This window comes from Eubalaena glacialis, chromosome 4 (assembly GCF_028564815.1).
Source record: "Eubalaena glacialis isolate mEubGla1 chromosome 4, mEubGla1.1.hap2.+ XY, whole genome shotgun sequence".
In the NCBI taxonomy this organism is placed as follows: Eukaryota; Metazoa; Chordata; class Mammalia; order Artiodactyla; family Balaenidae; genus Eubalaena; species Eubalaena glacialis.
In genome coordinates this window covers 34,052,279-34,071,523 of record NC_083719.1, presented here as the reverse complement: position 1 = coordinate 34,071,523, position 19,245 = coordinate 34,052,279, and the positions used below count along the sequence as shown (strand labels likewise).

The window sequence follows — 19,245 nt, the reverse complement described above, 5'->3', positions numbered from 1 at the left end:
CCTAAATCTTTTCTAGAGGAAGATAACATCATCCATATGTATTTTTTTTACATATAAATCTGGCATTCAACCAAAACTAATCTAACATTCAAAAATACAATAGAAACATCTACAGCAGATCCAGAGGATGGGGTTAACAGACATGGACCATGAAATAACTATGATTAATATGTTGGAAAAATGAAATTAGAAGATGGAGAATATCAACAGAGAATTAGAAAGTATAGAAAAGTAGACAAATGGAATATCTAGAATTGGAAAATGAAATTAAGAACTCAGTAGAGTTCTTGAAAACAGATTGTCACAACTGTACAGAGAATTAATAAACTGGAATATAGATCAATAGAAAATATTTAAAATGAAACAGAGAGAGAAAAATTGATGTAAAACAAAAAAATGTAGGGAATTCCCTGGCGATCCAGTGGTTAGGACTCGGCACTTTCACTGTCTTGGGCCTGGGTTCGATCCCTGGTTGGGGAACTAAGATCCTGCAAGACACAGGGCAAGGCAAAAAAAAACAAAACAAAACAAAGATATATATATATATATATATATATATATATATATATATATACACACACACACACACACACACACACGCGTATGTATATGTATATACATTCTAAAAAATGTATAATTTGTGTCTCATGAGGAGACGTGAGCAAGAATGAGACAGAGCAATATTTGAGGACAAAGGTGAAGAATTTTCTAAAACTGACAAAAGACATTAAAGCATAGGTTCAAGAGTGCTTTGAAGATCAACCAGGACAAAGACAAAGAAAATCACACCTAGGCACATCAGAGTAGACTTGCTTCTGGAAAAGAAAAAAAAAAAATCTTAAAAGCAGCCAGACCAAAAAAATATGATTTCCAAAGGAGAAACAATAAACTTGAAAGTTGACTTCTCACTAAAAAACAATGAAGTCAGAAGGCAATGTAATAAAATCTTTAAAGGGTTTAAAGAAAATAACTGCTAACTTAGAATTCCTTATCCAGTAAAACTATCCTTCAAAAGTAAAGATAAAATAAAAACGTTTTAGATGAACAAATACTGGGACAACTTTTCACCAGTAGATACACAATAAAGAAAAAGAAGCTCTTCAAGCAGAAGTATCTTATTAATCTTTTAAAAGAGCTAAATTTTGGCTTTAATACTCTTAGCTAGGGAATATTTATATTCTATTTCAGCAATATTGATAGTTTATTTCTTCCCAAGGACTCTAGGGCAGAGAGACAGAAAGACAGACAGAAACAAAGAGAACAAGAGGAGACCTTACAAATCAGTAAGAAAAAGACTAACAAACCAACAGAAAAAATGCCCAAAAGATTAGACAGCCACTTCACCAAAAAAAGTATCCAAATACCCAATAAATATATGAAAACAGGCTTAACATCATTAGTCATCAGAAGAAATACAAATTTAAAAATACAAATTAAAAAATAAGATATTGCTACACACTCACCAGTATAGCTAAAAAAAAAAATTTAAGATAGACAATATCAAGTGTAGGTGAGGATACAGAGCAATCTTGATGTCTCAGATTCTGTCCGGAATGTAAATTGGTACAACCACTTGGAAGACTGGTAGCATCTACCAACTCTAAATGTATGTATACCTGACAACTCAGAACTTTTACTAATATGTATGTACTCAAGAGAATAAAATGTACCTGTGTGCACTAGGACTTTCCTCACATAGCCTAGACCAACTGATATAGGACAAATACATCCCTGTAGCTCTGTCTATCCCTCTGCTGAAGAATCTTATATTGTAGTACAGCTGAGATAGAAACCAGAAAATAGCGTTAGGGTGATACAACATGCAGAAGCACTTACTCAGATGCCTACATCTAAACAAAATAGGATCAAAAGCATTTAAGGAAGTCGATTGTGGTAAATCCCTGGTAATTAAACTCTAAAGAATGTCCTGATGGTCTTAACCAGAACTGAGCTCCCTGACCTATTCTAATTTGCACCAGAAACTTTAAAATTGCAATAAAATGTGCTTCACCTAACAGGAGCACTAGCAACTAGAGAAAGCTGAGGGGTTTTACAAGATATTCCTGAAATTTGGACAGGATCATATAAGCCTTTCAGGAAAAGGAGATCAAGACATGGGCATATGGTAAGCTGTTATTTATCCTGATTTATTCCTTTCCACACTATTCTTTCATCTTAAATTATATACTATAATCAAGACCACTCACTCTGACAATGCATTTTCCCAACAAGCCACTGTAAATTTTCTCCACATCTGGCAACAGGGTCTCCAACAAGAGAGTATCCTTCATGGCAAGTATACACTATGTTTTTCCCAACAGGAAACATGGCACCTTCATCCTAAACAGAAATAAAAGATTGAGAAAGGAAGAATATATCTCTTTTGCATTAACAAAATGTTTCTTTAGATATATTCAGCCTGTAAATCAGCCTATAAATCAGGCAGCCTACATTCAAATAACTCATTTTGAAAATTGTCTGTAAAATTGTTTTTTCCTGTAGAGTCCTAGCCAACAACACTGGTACCACCATTAATTGAAATAAAGCTATTACTGCCACTGTACTATAATTTATTGACAGCTCCCCAAAACCACGCATTGTACTAAACATTTTACTAAAATTACTTTAGTGGACACTGCTCAAGTAACTTCTATTACACTTTCGGGAAAGTATCGGATTTTGGAAATGTCCTTGTCAGTCAACTCTTCTTAGTGAGGTGTTATGGGCTGTCCATTGGCAATACTGCCCAATAAATGTCATTATGAACAGGCAGAAATGTTCAAATGTCCTATCAACGTGTTCACGAAAGTGTGAGGTTCCCACTGATGACTTTCAGGGGAAGCATGATGTTGATCTTCACCCACTACCCTCCCCAGCCCCATCCTGTAAGGGAAGTGATGCTGAGGCTGAGTAGATTCAAGGACATGCCATTAGCCTATAATGCCAGGAGGTGAGATTTCACTGTGAAGCAAGGAAGAATCTGAAGTCTGAGCCTTGAGGGAGTCATCATTCTTGTTTGATGTCTGTCTTGGTTCCTTTCCTTATCCATCTAGTTCTCGGCTACTCAAGAAGATGGGGAAGAAAACTGGCCTGGGAGAGGGCGTGGAGCTGGACCAGCTCTGCTGTAGGCAATAGAACAAAATTCAGTGGCGCCTTCTTCTCACAGACAGTCTTGCTCCTGGCCCAGTCTGGCTCCATCATGAGAGTTGGTAGGAAAAAGAGGACCCAGATTGGCATTGTGATTTGAAGAAAATGAGGAAAGATATTTGATCTGCCTTGGTTCTAGCCCCTAGGCTTTCCTGTGCCTTGCAGAAGGGACTTCTATATGAGAAAGTCTAACTCAACAGTGTCTAAACCTGGCCGTCTCTGTCAAAACCATTAGTAACAATTAAAAAAAAAAAAAAAAAACTCTCAGGCTCTACACTAAACTTACAAAATGAGAAAAAAAAACAAAAACAATGGAGAACAAAGGGCAAGCAGCAATCTATTGTTAAGTTTCCTGGGTGCCTATGATGTAGCCAGTCCACGGGACAGTGTTTGGAACCCCCAGCTCCTTACAGGACACCACGTGCACTACAGTTGAAGACAGCAGCTTCGTGGTTTGCTGAAGTATATGAGTCTGCCTGGCCTCATTCTATAAGCATGTTTCCTTCAGGAACTTCATGGATTGTGGTGGGACAATATGAGTGTTAGAGATTCTAGGTTCACTTTCTCTCTCTCTCCATACACACACACACACATCTCCTAACAGTACCTACATTTGGGGAAATTTCAGCAAACACTCAGTGAGTATATGTTCAAGGGCCTGGCATTTGAGAGACAAATTCTTCACGGAGAAACCAAGGCCGGTGGGATTGAGAAAATCCTGATGAACAATAGCTCCTATGTACCATGAAGAGATACTTCCTGGTGTTTGGAGGTAAAGCCTCATCATAAGAAGGAGTGAGAAGAGCACACGAATTAATATGGCCCCAAAGCCATATTAATTTCCCAGAATGACAAATGGCAGATGACTTGTGTTCCTTCCTGAACAAGAAAATTGCTCAAAGTATAATACAATGACCCATATCTCACCAGACACTGGCTAAATGTCTTACTGGCCCCTGGAATAAACCTAATGCTTTACCCCAACCCTTGTATTTATGAAAAATTTAAAAAGACTCCTTGCAGTGAAAAGAACAGGGTAAGTTCTCTATGCTGAAAAACTTGCTTATAGATTCCTACTTTCGTGTTCAGAATGGAAATGTTTAGCAACCCTCTTGGCATGATTACATTTCTAATTCATTGCGTGGCGATATTGATTTCCTTTACCTCAGGAGATATATTACCTCCTGAAGAATTCTAACCACCTTGGGCCAAAGAAGAAAACTCACAAACTAAAACCCTCACTGCTAAACACATAAAATGTTTTTAGCACTGTTTCATCATGGAAGGAGGAAATAGATTATGACATCAGTAGAGAGCTAGAACTTGGAACGAACAGTGTATGTAAAGGAAAAAAGTATCTTTTATAACCAACTTGAACATATCCGTCTTTCAAGGCAGGAGGTGATGGACAGAATTCTGTTGGAACCAAAGACAAAGGAAAACAATGTGGTTCAAGCAATCTGAAAGGAAAAGGAAACAAAACATAATTAACATGATGGATTTTCCACAGTTTAACAAATATTTTACAGCACAGTGAATTTTTCATTTGCATCTGAAGGGACTCCATCAAGTAAGTAGTGGACACTGTGATGTGATGTGATGTTTTTGTCATTCTCAGAATAAAATGTCTGATCACATCCCATGATAGAAAACACAAATATCAACTCAAGCTTCCAAAAGATAACTACCAGATCAGTAGTATGGAAAACAAACAAAGAAAAGAAAAAGAAATAAGGCCATTGGACAACACATATGCTTTATGGGATTCCTAGAGGTCACCTGTCTCACACCCACTTTTTCTCCTGCTCTTTGGTTCTTAAATACCTTTAACACAAAATCAATTCTGTATTGAAAATAAGGTAATTCAAGTTCGTGATCCTGCGAGAGAGGTAACACAAAATCATAACTATTTTTGACTGAGTGCTTACTATGTGCTTAGGCACCTTGGCAGATGTTCGACAAATGTGCCTCAGCTCAATTCACACTCACAGTAACCCCATGAGATATGTGGAGAAAGGCTCAGGAAGTTTGAATAACTTGTCCAAGGTTATAGAGTAAAAAATACCAGGGCTGGATTCATGTCTAGTTAGTTAAGCTCCTAAAATCATGCTATTTCTACCTCCCACAAGGCAATCTCTAGGGGAGCTCACAGTAATTGAAACCGAGCAGGGCCCTGTGGGGCTCCAAGGCACAGAGGCCTTTTTTTGTTCCCCATTTCTTGTAGGCAAGACTCCAGCCTCCATGACCTTCCCTGAGTTCCAAAGGGCAGATTTGAACAGTTGCTAATCAAGGGAGGAGCAGCCACGAAACCACCTGAGGCAAGATTAAAGGGACCAGAGGGACTTCCCTGGTGGTACAGTGGTTAAGAATTCACCCTCCAATGCAGGGGATTTGGGTTCGATCTCTGGTCAGGGAGCTAGATCCTGCATGCTGCAACTAAGACCTGGTGCAACAAGGGTAAATTAAATAAGTAAAACTTAAAAATAAATGTTTTAAAATTTTTTTTAAAAATGTTTCATTGCTGAATCGTACCCCTGGGTTAGAGTTCTTTATGCCACACCCCACTCTTTAATACTGTCCTTATTAACCTTTCCTGATCAGGGATTGGCAAAAATTCTAGAAAGATAATTTGAAGGTCACGTGAGTTGAGGAAATGTGTAAGATGCTTGGGTGTCTGGTATTAGCATAGGGAGGTGAGATGCCTTATTCCTGGGTCTTGGGTGCCTCATAATCCAACAATAACCAATATCTCTTGGCTGAGGAAGCTGGCGAACATATGAGATTCTGGTAGGAGAAGAATGTTGCCTTCAAGGGCACAGATCTCTGGGAAGATGAGGGTCTCTGAGGAGACCTCTCCCTCCGTGGGCATATTTCCTCTGCCTGTAGACATAAAGCTGGATGGACAGGGGCATCCTAAGGGAAGCACTGAGAGAATTCTCACTCTTCTTGGTGCTCAGAGGAGAGGAAATATCCTCTTCCTCCTTAGTACAAAAAAAGGAAAATTATGCTTAATACTTCACATCTCTGAGTTTCCTCAGTGTGTGGCAAGAATATAAGGAACTCAGCTCAGAAGGAGGCGACATTCACAGGCTATTTGTAAGGCTTCCCCTCAGATTTCGTGTTTCTGGAGTGGAGATAATACTGGTATAGAGTGACCTCAGAGGCACTGCTGAAAATCATTGTTTAATGATAGATGTCATTGTTATCATGATTATGATGCCGAAATCTCGGCCTCTCTGTACACCAATGCCGAATCAAATCTCGGAGACAGAGTTTTGGGTGAAGTAGAAAAGGATAGCTTTATTACTTTGCCAGGCAAAGGGGGACACAGCGGGCTCCTGCCTTGAAAAACTATGTGTCCCCACCCCAGAGGATTTGATGAGGGGTTTATAACAACAGTCCAAGGGTGGGGTTTCTGACAAGATCAGGGTGTGTGCAGGGCTTGCCATCCCTTGTCTCCGGGTGGTCGGGCTCCTAATCTTGATGAGCTTCTCTGGTCCCTCCTACCAGAATCTCATACGTTTGCCAGCTTCCTCAGCCAAGAGATATTGGTTACTGTTGGATTACAAAGCACCCAAGGAATAAGGAATAAGGCATCTCACCTCCCTATGCTAATACCAGATACCCAAGCATCTTACACTTTTCCTCAACTCACATGACCTTCAAATTATCTTTCTAGATTTTTTGCCAATCCCTGATCAGAAAAGGTTAATAAGGACAGTATTAAAGAGTGGGGTGTGGCATAAAGAACTCTAACCCAGGGGTATGATTCAGCAACGAAGCATTTTTTTTTTAATATTGATTGATTGATTGATTTTTGGCTGCGTCGGGTCTCAGTTGCCCTGTGGCATGTGGGATCTTAGTTGCCGACCAGGGATCGAACCCTCATCCTCTTCATTGCAAGGTGGATTCTCAACCACTGGACCACCAGGGAAGTCCAGCAACGAAGCATTTTTGAAGATAGCTTTTGCAAGATCCTGGCAAACAGGAAGTTGGTATCAGACACCTGGGCTAATCAGTGAAGATGTTAGCCGTCTCAAATGTATGCTTCATGCTTAGTCCAAAGTAAATAAATAAGAGGGAGTGGTATATCTGAAAAATAATGCAACTATTAGTGAATGCCTACTATATGCCAGGCACAGTACAAATCACTTTATATTCTTAACCTCAGGCAATATCCTATTAGCATTGTATCTACTATTTTTATCCTAACTTGCCCAAGTTCACAGAGCAAGTAGGTGGCAGATCTGCCTGATGCCAAAGCTGCTGCTCGCATGCACTGAGCCAGACTGCCTTCCAGTTCCCCAGCCTTTTGTAACACCTGCGTCAGGAAAACTTGAAGCACACAAGTGCAAATTGGCCACAATATGCCTCTCTCCTTCATCTGACCCCAATGCTAAGAGCAAAGCATTCCCTGATAAAAATCACCATTTAAGGTTTAAATCTTTCAATAGCAGCAATCGTGTATTCCGTGCTTACTGCAGAGGGCACTGAGTTTCACATAATTGCCAGGAGGTCTGGTCTCTATTACCGCAAATGCTCCAACTCCTCGTCTTCGCATTGTCTGGTTTCTGACGTTTCTCCAATGCAGGATTTCCCACCCTCACTGGGAGGTGGGTTATTGCATTCTCGGCTCCTTGTTTTCTTCCCTTGAACACAGGGGCCCCAAGAGGACCAGCAGCTCCACCCTCCATCAACCCCTCCTGTAAATAAGAGAGACGTTGTTCAGAGAGTACTTGGAGAGGAAGATTTCAGAGCTCAGTAAGCTAAGTTTCCTACTACGTGGTTATTGGGGGAGGGGACGATCTGGGGTTTATTACCTTCACTCTGTTCACAATGGCCAGACTGTCTCTGCACGCTGACTAGGATTGTCCGTATTAAGGCTGCATTAACGAACTTCTTGCAATACTATCTTAAATTTGTTTATTATTTTACAACGGTTTCAAAGCACTTTCACATGCATTTTATCATTCATTTACTTCTCACAAGAACGAATGCAGGTGGCCAAGAGGTCTGTTAACATTCTCATTTGATAGGTGTGGAATCCAAGACAAAGTGGTTAAATGATATGCGCAATGCTGTACTGGTGGACAAGAGCCACATCCAGACTGTAACCTGGTCTTATGGCTGAGTCCAGGCTCTTTTTATCACCCCACAGTCTCTTAGTAAGGCAAATAAGTTCCTAATGTTAAAGCAGTGATTGGGCATGAGAAGAGCATAGTCTATTGCAGCGGTCCCCAACCTTTTTGCCACCAGGGACCAGTTTCATGGAAGACAATGTTTCCACGGACTGGGGAGGAGGGGACGGTTTTGGGATGATTCAAGCGCATTACATTTATTGTGCACTTTATTTCTATTATTATTACATTGTAATATATAATGAAATAATTATACAACTCACCATAATGCAGAGTCAGTGGGAGCCCTGAGCTTGTTTTCACTTGACACTCACTGATAGGGTTTTGATATGAGTCTGCAAGCAATTGATTTATTATGGTCTCTGTGCAGTCGAACCTCTCTGCTAATGATAATCTGTATTTGCAGCCACACCCCAGTGCTAGCGTCACCACCTCAGCTCCACCTCAGATCATCAGGCATTAGATGCTCATAAGGAGCACACAGCCTAGATCCCTCACATGCACAATTCACAGTACGGTTTGTGCTCCTATGAGAATCTAATGCCGCTGCTGATCTGACAGGAGGTGGAGCTCAGGTGGTAATGAGAGCGATGGGGAGCGGCTGTAAATACAGATGAAGCTTTGCTCCCTCGCCTGCCGCTCACCTCCTGCTGTGCAGCCCGGTTCCTAACAGGCCATGGACCAGTACCGGTCCGTGGCCCGGGGGTTGGGGACCCCTGGTCTATTGGGTACTCCAGGCTGGCAACCCCAGGGCTGGTGCTGTACAAAATGAGGAGATATGTAAGTAGGAAAAATGCTTCTACCTCCTGTCAGCATCCTTCTCCAATCTACAGGCACCTCCTCAACTCACTCTGGCCACCTTCTACCTCAGGGCTGGTTCATGGCTCACAGTTTTTAGTATTTTTCCCATCATATTCCTTGGAGGAGGTAAGAGAGAATTTGAAACATATTCTAAGAGCTTTGCTTTCCTAGTTAGAAACTGATCTCAGGAACCATTCTCCCAAAGCATGACTTCTGATAATAGATGGGTGTGTTTACTGCTCCTTAGCTATTTCTACTGTGTGACCTACATCCCTCTTCCCTCCACTCCCTCCACAGCCAGTCCTCAGTATCACACACAAAAAAACTAAAATAATTTGTATAATTTTTCCCATGATCTTCCTTACCCTTTCTTCCACAATTAGAAATTGTGTTAATAATATAGTCCCCTGAGTATGTTAATAGTAGGTAATAAGAGCTTGATGTATTATGATTGCTCCTCCATTCCTCACCAGCAGGGGGAGCTTCCATTTTATCAAATAGCTGTAAATCTAAGCCTCAAAGGAATGAATCACAGTGGTGGCATTTTAGTTTACCAGGACAGGCCACTTGGGGAGACATTTGGAGGCAAGGATGCTTCCTTGATGCTTGTCTATAAGCAACCGTGGTTTAGTCATGTACTTATTCATTGATCAAACATTTTATTAAGTGACTTTATGAATCAAGCACTATATCAGGCTGTAGGAATAAAGAAAGGAATCAAACAGTTCTGAATTTAAGAAGTAAGCTTTCTAGAGGAGAGAGACACACAAATAAATATAAAAATAAATATACACAAATCATCTCATGCTTTGCCTACTCATAAAGTGAACTTCACATACTAAATACTTAAAACACCAAATGCACTGTTGAGCACACAGCCAATGTTCAACAAATATTTGTGAATGATTGATTGGTGGGACATAACACAAAATAGAAATAGAGGTGTTTCCAAGAGCTTGCCACCAGAAAGGTTAGTCAGTGCAGACACAAGCTCTGTAGACCTAAGTTATGACAAAACCTTACTGAGATGACTATGGAAGGATGGAGGTGTTTCAGGCATAAATCTGTTCTAATGGAGAGTGGAGAATAGAAGGCAGTTCTGTTAGTTCAGATGGGAAAATAGAGAGATAGCAAAGGGCCCGACCTCAGTAGCTACAACCCGGAGGTGGAATAGGGAGGGAGAGACAAATTCAAAGCCCTATGAGACTTCCCCTTCTCCATACACGAAGAAGCACAATCTCAGAGGCCAGAGGGAAAGGATAATTCCCTTTTCATTGTGTCCGGCATAACTTGAGAGAATGCAGCACACTGACCTGCTTGATCCCCTACGAGGGCTCCTTGTTCACACGCCACACCAAACGTGTATGGTTTGCAATGGCACTGACACTGGGTCCCCTTAACAGTGGCCATGCCACCATTTTGACAAGGCCGGCAATGACAGGGGTCAAATTCATCCAGATATTCCTCAATGGCCCGTTTCAGGTATAGCCTTTTCACAGAGGCACAGGGTACTTCCTTTACCAGCTCATACAAAGGTGTCAGCTACACAGATAAAGACATCACGGTCAGTAATCAGGGTTTTGGGCGAGAATATTTTCCTTTCAGGATTTTGGCTCAATCTCCACTAAAACAAAATCAAAAGCCACTCTTATCTTAATTCCAACTATTTCTTGTTCAAATAAAAAGAGAAAGCAATTCACTACCTTTACAGGACAAACCTAGGGAAAATTAGAAACAGATAGGGAGGGAATATTTTTTGTATTTTGTGTGCATACATAAAATTTTTAAAAACCAACAGGATGTTCATTTTCTAGTTACTGAAAGATTATTTGGAAGACAACAAATTTCCACCTCTGCAGAGGATAGAAGAAAAGGAAATGCACTTAAATTACAGTAAAGAAGCAAATGCAATTAAATTTGAGATTAAATATCCTGACTCTGAGATACTTAACATATCTCTCTAATGGAGACTATGATTCTCTCTCCCTGAAGAAATTTAAAACAGGTAAGCATTATCGTTCTGTGCTGGATAGTTCTGATGAAGAGCAACTTCAAGACCGGAGATGGATTGGCTAAGCTCTAACAATCTGCTCTCCCAGGAACAAAAAGGCTCTCATTTGTAGCCTTTGCCGATTTCTGCAGTGTAACTACTCTCACCATGGCCAGTTTCAGGCTACCACCATGATGTCACTGAGCACGGAGCTGGGAAGAGGTCTGCACCATTGGCTCTTGAGAGAGTCTGAGTGAGCTGGCTAGAGCACCACTGCGAGTACGGAGATTAGCTCAGAGGGTCACATTGCCCTCCATCTCTGCCCGACCTCTTCTGAACTGAACAGCATTGCATGGTTATCTACCTGTAAAATGTCTCTTCTTTCTCTGTCCCTTTCCTGTCCAGCTAATAAGTTAGCATAGCTACGACAGTCACAGTCTTATGTGGGAAAGCACATAGCTGAGAATGGAAAAGAATGTCTGTTTTTTACCCTAAACAACAATTTAGGATTTTTAAAGATTTGTACGCGATACTGACAATGAAAATAGGTCATTTTGAATATTAATGAATGACACTTTAAGGTAAGACTTCGCAGGAAAAACTCCCCCTCCCACTGTCACTGTTATTGGGAGGCAACTGGGCTCAGTATGGTGTTAGGAGGGTACCTGAGGAGCACTCGTAATTTTTGAGTTTATAAATGTGTCCAAGTTTCTTAATCTCAAAAGTCAGGTTGGACCTGGGACACTGCCTGACTCCTGTGGCAGGGAATAGATCATAGAATCACTTCTGCTATAACATGTGTTTTGAAAATGTGAATTTGTTCCATTGAGATTGAGATATTAAAAAATAAAATGAGCATATCACAAATTTTGTGTTTTCTTATGTACAATTTTGTCCATAAGAAACATGGGGTGAACACAGAAAACTGCACACAACTGAACCACGCTGCATAAGAATACACAAAACACTCACACAAGCGCACATCTCAAACACCCATCTAGTTCACCACCTGTATAATAAACCACACCAACCACAAATGGTGTTATGACTGTCTGTCATTTCTGATAGCGCTCCTTCTACCACTTCACAATAATTCACAATCTGTAACCCTCCCATCACCCAGCAAGCTTCAGATCCTCTTCTAGGTAATGTGCCACCTTTATTGTAGTTCGTGCATTTCTTAACAATTTAACATGTATAAAACTGCTACTGCTTTTATTGGTGCCTCTCTTTTTTTTTTTAATGAGTGTCACAAAAGTTTTTGAGTGTTGTTTTCCTAACACCTTTTTTCCCATAAGCCCTGTGGTCTTTATTGTGTAATTTTGCCTAGCTCTCTTATTTTTAGGAACACATATGTCGTGTTATAAAAGAACTGACTGTGCCAATAAAACATCCTAAAATTCTGCCAGCCAAATTGATTCTATCTTTTTAGAACTAATTTGCATGACCAGGAGCCTACAAGCCATGGCCACAGGAAGAAAGGTGATCTGACAAACGTAACACTAGACAAGCCACTAAATGCCTTCCTCTTGCAAGAATCTATAACTCCTCTGAATCAGGGACCAAGGAAAACATAATCAAATTTAGGTCAAAAGCTTGAAATGCAAATTTTAGCATTAATTTCTCTTGGGATTTACAAGACATTTAACCTTTACAACTGAAATATGGACATACAAGATAATGAAACTTGTTTCCTATTATGTATGCATTCATTTTACTATACAAAACATAACTGGGATACAGAAAACGCTAATTACAGCCTTCTCTGTTTAACCACCTTAATTTAATCTCATTTTCCCAGTGCAAATAAACATGACTGCTTTCTGGTGCTTTCAACAGAGTGTCACATACCTTTTGTTTTATGACTTGGGGAAGTTCAGTCACAGATCCTGCCCAGCGAGAATATCTCCATTTGTTTCCAGCAGGATTGTCCAATTCCAGGTAACTAAGGCCAGACACAAGGCCAGGACGTCCCCCTCTGATAAATGGGACCCCTCGTAACACATTGCCCTGAGCTCCTACTCAAGGAGAAATCAAACGAAATAAGTCTGGATGCGCAAATGAAATGAGAATGAGAATATGAAATTGAAAGTCAATGAAGTAACACAACCCATTCAACTGTATGACATTCTGGAAAAGGCAAAACTATGGAGAGAGTAAAAATAGCTGTGGTTGCCAGGAAGTGGGGTAGGAGGGATTTTTAGTATTTTTAGTGGATTTTTAGGATCTTTAGAGGACTTTTAGGGCAGTGAAATTGCTCTGTATACTATAATGGATACATGTCATTATGCATTTCTCCGAACCCACAGAATGTACAAGAGTGAACCCTCATGTAAACTATGGACTTTGGGTGATTATTATGTGTCAATGTAGTTTCATCAGTTGTAACAAATGGACCACTAAGGCCTGGATGCTGATAATGGAAGAGGCTGTGCCCACGGGGACAGCGGGGATATAGGGATTCTCGGTACTTTCTGCTCAACTGTTTTGTGAATCTAAAACTACTCTAAAAAATAATATCTATTAGGAGAGAAAAGAAAAGAGACACAACCATTACCTAACAGTAGATGATTATTAAGAAATTATTATTCATATTCTTAATGTTCTTAGTGTAAGAAGAAAATTTGTTACACAGGTGACTATCTTGTTTCTTAGAAGATACATGCATGTATTTAAGGATGAAACATCATGACATCTGAAACTTCCAAATGGTTCAGCAAATATCACAAATATTTTAAATATATATTTATGCATTGCTAAACAGTCAACATTATAAATACTATATGTAGATATATATATCAAAACATCAAAATAATAATTATTGCATGTATGAGGTGGGTACATTGGCGTTTTTTACTATGTTTTTTCAACTTTTCTGTATGTTTGAAAATTTTCATAGGAAAATGTTGGGAGGAAAGAGTTCATTGCATCTGGAATACTAACAGTAACCAAAATGCTATTAACAGGCATATATTAACACATAAAAAGTGTTCTAAAAAGTTTGAATACTAATCAAATCCTTTTTCTCATTTCTGTGCCTTATAATTTCAGAAATATTTTCATCTCCATGTATAATTGATTTCCACACTGGTCATGACTGGAAGTTCCTTACTTGCTGATCAGACTTACGTTGATTTTCATTTCCTTTTTTTAATTAAATTTTGCAATTTCATAACATTTTCATAAAATTTTGCAAATTCAAAAATTGCACTTTTATCATCAGAAGTTATTAACGTCTCATATTTTTAAAGAAATGCCTGAGTGCTTCCTCATCTTCCTCGTTAGCTACATTTTAAAATGCAAATAGTCACACTTTTAATGCAGTGTATTGCCAAGTTCAGTCCCTGAACTACTGGAATCAGAATCACCTAGAATGACTGCAGATTTCTGAGCTCCAGCCAAGACACAGAAGGACGTAGCTGAGAGAAAAGTCAAGTACTCAGCATTTGAACAGGCTGCCCCAGGTAATCCTCTTGCATACCAAAGTTTGAGAATCACCACCTAAACTGACATGCTTGTTTACAAACTAGAGTCTAAGAAATCAGCTTTTATATTTATTTCTAAGCCTGTAGCCTCTCTCTCTACACCTCAGTGAGCTCTGTGCTCCAGCTGGCCCTCTTCCCCTAGACAATCAGCCTGGGGCAACAGTGAAGGGCCCAGATTGTGAAGCCAGACATTGGAATCTTGTGCCTGACCCCAACTGTGGTCTTGGGCAACTTTTCTGTGCCTCAGTGTCCCTGTCGGTAAAATGGAAATATGAATAATACCCAGTTCTTAGGTAGAAGTACACTGGTTAATTTTTGTAAATCACTTAAAATTGTGCTGGGCACATCATAAGTGCTACATGTTTGTTAAACATAAAATAAAATAAGATAAAACAAAGCAAAATTAAAATAAAATAAAATAAAATCAGTAAGTAGCTTCCAATCACCAGCCCAACTGATAACTGATGTCAACAACTTCTCAAAGCTCCCACTTTCATTTCTATTTCCAGATCAGTGTATTTCCATGTTGTTCAAAAACTTGTCCTCCTCCTTCGTCATGTCAGGTCCAAGAAGACAGGCACTTTTTCTGGCATGTTCACTGCTGTATCACCAGTGCCTAGAACAATTTCTGCATGCACTATATGTTCCGTAAATAGTTGATGAATAAAGTAAGTGAATGAGGAATTAAGCCTGGCTTAACACTCTGTCTCCCTCCTTATTGCAGTCATCTGCTAAAGGATTCTCGCTTCCTTGATGAGGACTTTAGCACCTGGGTCAGTCTTCTCCTTCATCCGAATTTCTGCCATCACACCAAGAGAACTTGAGCTCTAATGCTGCTCCATGGCCTCACACAATGCACCACAGTCTCATTTCCATCCTTACTACACTAAGAATCTCTTCATTTTAAGGCAATTAAGTCTTAATCACCAAATCCAATGAAGTCTTCAGACCTTCTCTTACGTCACTTTGCTGTAGCATTTCTCGCTGTCGATTTCTTCTCCTCTACCTTCCATGTTACTCATCTTTTCTGGTTCTTATCCTATCAGATTATTCCTTTTCAGTCCCTCTTCTTTCGCTACAACTTTATATTTGTCATCTTTCATTTAATCACTCCCTGTATTAAATCCTTTAACGGCATCCCTTGCCATCAGGATGAAACCCAAACTCCCTAACACGGCATCTAGACACAGTCTAAATCAGCTTACCCTTCCAGTTCCTTCTTCAATCACTCAAAGACTAACACACCACCTCCCGCACTCTGCCACCACCATCACCATGCACCAAAAACTTTTAACTGCACTAAGCATCCATGTCACAGAGTGAAACTGAAGCTTCTCCTCTTGCTGTCATTTTTCTAGGCTTGTTTGTCAACCTTCCTCACAGGAAGCAAAGATGGTGTTCACTGAGGACATAGTTACAGTACACAGAGATACCCAGTGAAATTTCCACTCTGTATGATGGATCACTGCCATGACATATGACAGAGAGATCAGAGGTAAAAATAACCAAGTATTTCAAAAACACAAAATAGAACACCTGCTAGAATTTCAAAGGCCCTTGGAGACCAGGAATTAACCACAAGAAAGAGGATGGAGGTAAGTTTGTAATGAAAATTACCCCCTTCTCATTTACCTGAAACCAATTTTAAGGTCTCTTCCATCTGCTTGCATGTGTGCTCTGATGATTTAAACAAAAACTTGATATGTGAGGAAGCACATTTCTTCTTCTCCTCTGAACTAAGACCTGGGGGGAAAAATTTTAAAGGTGCTTAGTTTCCACATTTGTTGAAAATCTCCTTTGAGATGCTGGCCAGGTGTGAGAGTGGGATAAGGGGTTGTTTCCTACCACTGGGGCCATATAATCAAAAATATACTATACGTACATTTTCAAGTGCTCTAGAAGGGTCAAGGGTCAGAAAAAGCGATATTTGATGTTTGTTATAAACAAAATAAGATACATGCATTATATTTAGGGGTAAAGCATCACATGTCTGAAACTTCCTTTCAAATGGTTCAGCTGCTCTTGGCCTCTATTAACTTTGACCAGAGGGTGGGGGTGGGTGAAACAGTGGAGGGAGCAAAAACTGAGCACTTCACAGAGTGATACCTTTTACCCAACTGCAGTCAGCTTCTCAGGCATAAGGCAAATAGGTAAAAGTAGATGTGCAATGGCCTCCAGCCCACCCACTGGAGACCCCAAAAGCTGGGTTCTGGTTCTACAGTAATTAATTCCTAAAATCCTAGTTCTAGTGCCTCAGTCTCTCCATCTTTAACATCTCTGGTTTCTACAGTTTCTTCCTATGACACATAATCTTAGATGGTTACAATTTCTACTCATTATCAAATGGAGTTTTGCCAATGCATTTTTTTAAAAGAGGATAGAAAATAATAAAGGGTAGAAATATATTTTTATATAATTTTACTAACTATATTATAATAAACTCAGTATTTCTTAAAGAACAATTGGGGGCATATAACATATCCCAGAATCCTTGATTAATTTCACTTAAAACTTTTAAGAACAAACACTGCTCAAGAGTAAAATTTTTACTCAAAATTTTTTTACCAACTCAGAAAGCTTTAAAAAAAAATCCTCTTCGTTTCTTTTTAAGTGTTAAAGAAAAAAAAAATGGTCATGAAACTGAGTTTAGATCAAGCCCCTTTCTGGATTAATTCCCCAAAGAAATATTACCTCTGTTGTTGCTACAAAAACCTGTGCTTGTGCATTCATTTCCAACCTGCTGAGGTTGGAAAAGCTCACATTCTAATTAAATCTTAATTGGTAAAAATTAAGCCCAATAGAAAAAAAAAAATAGTCAATGGAAACACAGAAAAATATTGTAGTTCACTCACAAGAGAAGGCTACAAGACCTCCTCTGAATCTCAGGTAAGCAGTCTTACTCTCCTCCAAGGTGGTAAGAAAGTCTTGACTGAAGAGTAAGATGCTAACGAGACGATTTGGGATAGAGAAGTAAGTGTGGCCACGAGCTTCAGGACAAAGTTGGAAAGGAGCAGGTTGGACTTGGAACGTAAATAAGCCAAAAGGTCTCTGGAAAGGAGGAATGGATACTAGGACACACACTCTTTTCCAACATGGCAGCAGCTGGTGAGGAACATCCTCTCACTGTGAAGTCAACCAAGTATGAACTCAGTAGTGTGCCCTGAGTCTAACAAAAAGCAGGCAATTCCAGCAGCAACATAGCGTAAGGAAAAAGCTAAGTTGATGCTGGAGCCAGTTAGACCTGCTTACAATCAGTATGCCCTTGGATTTCACTCGGTAGCAGTGAGGATTATTGCTAACATAGGCAACCTGCCTGTCTAGAAGATGGCATCCAATAAATTTAAGCTATTGTTACAAGTTTTAGGTAGTAAGCAAACTCATGATATCCAGAGCAGATTTTTTTTAAAGGAATGTGAGTGGTAAAGAACAGAGGTAAATAAGAAAAGACTTCATTGAAACGTTTTGATTTCTGCAATATCAGTAAACTCCTCATTAGTTTTCCTCGAGGAATATTACTTAATCTGAGAAACGGGGAAGATTAAAAAGTATTCTAAAAATCCAGTCAACACCCTCTAGAGATAGCAATAATGATAATGGCTTAACTCTCACTTCAGGGTACTATCCAAAAGAGTAGGCAGGCTTTTTCTTAAACCCTGGAAGATTTTGAGTAGAGTATAATAGATTCTTGCAATTTTGGATTCTTTTGCAATTTAATCTCCATTTGTCATATTTTAAAGCTCTAAAGTTTAACTACTCATTAAAATCCCTGCGATGCTTGTATATAACAATATTTTTAATACTCTACCGCTTTGTTTGATTTTTTCTGAGTCCAAATAAAAGATAACTTTGTATTCTCCTCCTAAGGACCCAGACTGAAGATAATGTGTCCCATACTGGTCGATCAGTCTTCGATAGGCGCTGTAGTCATACAGAGAGGGAAGGTAGGAGAGTTCCTTCCAGAATGACTCAGCAAGTTGTAAAAAGTCCGGATTGTTATTGATAAACTGAGCCACTTCAACAGTGTTCTGAAGAACCAACAACTGATAACTCTATAGGAAGAAGAAAGAGTAAAAGGAGTTTTAGGATGAAGACTAAAAGGCAATGGAAATAGTTCCTTGTCCAATGTCTCCATCAACAGCCACCTCCATCAATGCAGACTAAGTGAATTTTTATTTTTGATGCATAATGAGGTCTCTTCTGGGCCCACCCACTTGAAGCAATCTAAGGAATTTTCGGAATCCCAAACAGAAATAACATCTGAGTGATGACATGGTAACTGGTTTTATACACGACTTTTAAAACCCCCAAGACCAAGTTGTTATGCCTTCCTCAACTAGAAAAAAAGATTCAACATTGTTAACTGCTAAATAATCTCACAAACAGGGATATAATATCCCTAGAGTCCACATCATAACAATGACTTATAGGTAAGGTGACCGTATAATTTATCTCCCATACTGGAGTATTTACAGGGTAAGCTACTTTATAATGAGGTCTTTTAAACCCTTCCTAAGCATCTTTTCATGATGTCCAAGACAGAGCTACCTTACACCAAATCCTCACTTATGTGAACAATATAATATGGGTATAATAAATGTTTTTACAGCTCATATTTCCACAATCAACTTCTTAGTCATAAAACAAACAAAATTATATTCCTTTATACCTCGCTTATGTGATTTAT

The 19,245-nt window shown here is 39.4% G+C and overlaps 1 protein-coding gene across 2 annotated transcripts in view; it reads right to left on the bottom strand.

Annotated features, from left to right (window-relative positions):
- Positions 1 to 19,245, bottom strand: part of C7 (complement C7) — a 52,099-nt gene that overhangs the window by 11,785 nt on the left and 21,069 nt on the right. For both annotated transcript variants that reach the window (XM_061189221.1, XM_061189220.1), the window contains exons 8-14: positions 18,367 to 18,610; positions 16,194 to 16,304; positions 12,928 to 13,094; positions 10,400 to 10,628; positions 7,679 to 7,850; positions 4,520 to 4,607; positions 2,208 to 2,340 (exon numbers count right to left, since the gene is read on the bottom strand). In XM_061189221.1, the coding sequence (XP_061045204.1) occupies positions 2,208 to 2,340; positions 4,520 to 4,607; positions 7,679 to 7,850; positions 10,400 to 10,628; positions 12,928 to 13,094; positions 16,194 to 16,304; positions 18,367 to 18,610 (1,144 nt within the window). The remainder of the gene's footprint in view (positions 1 to 2,207; positions 2,341 to 4,519; positions 4,608 to 7,678; positions 7,851 to 10,399; positions 10,629 to 12,927; positions 13,095 to 16,193; positions 16,305 to 18,366; positions 18,611 to 19,245) is intronic.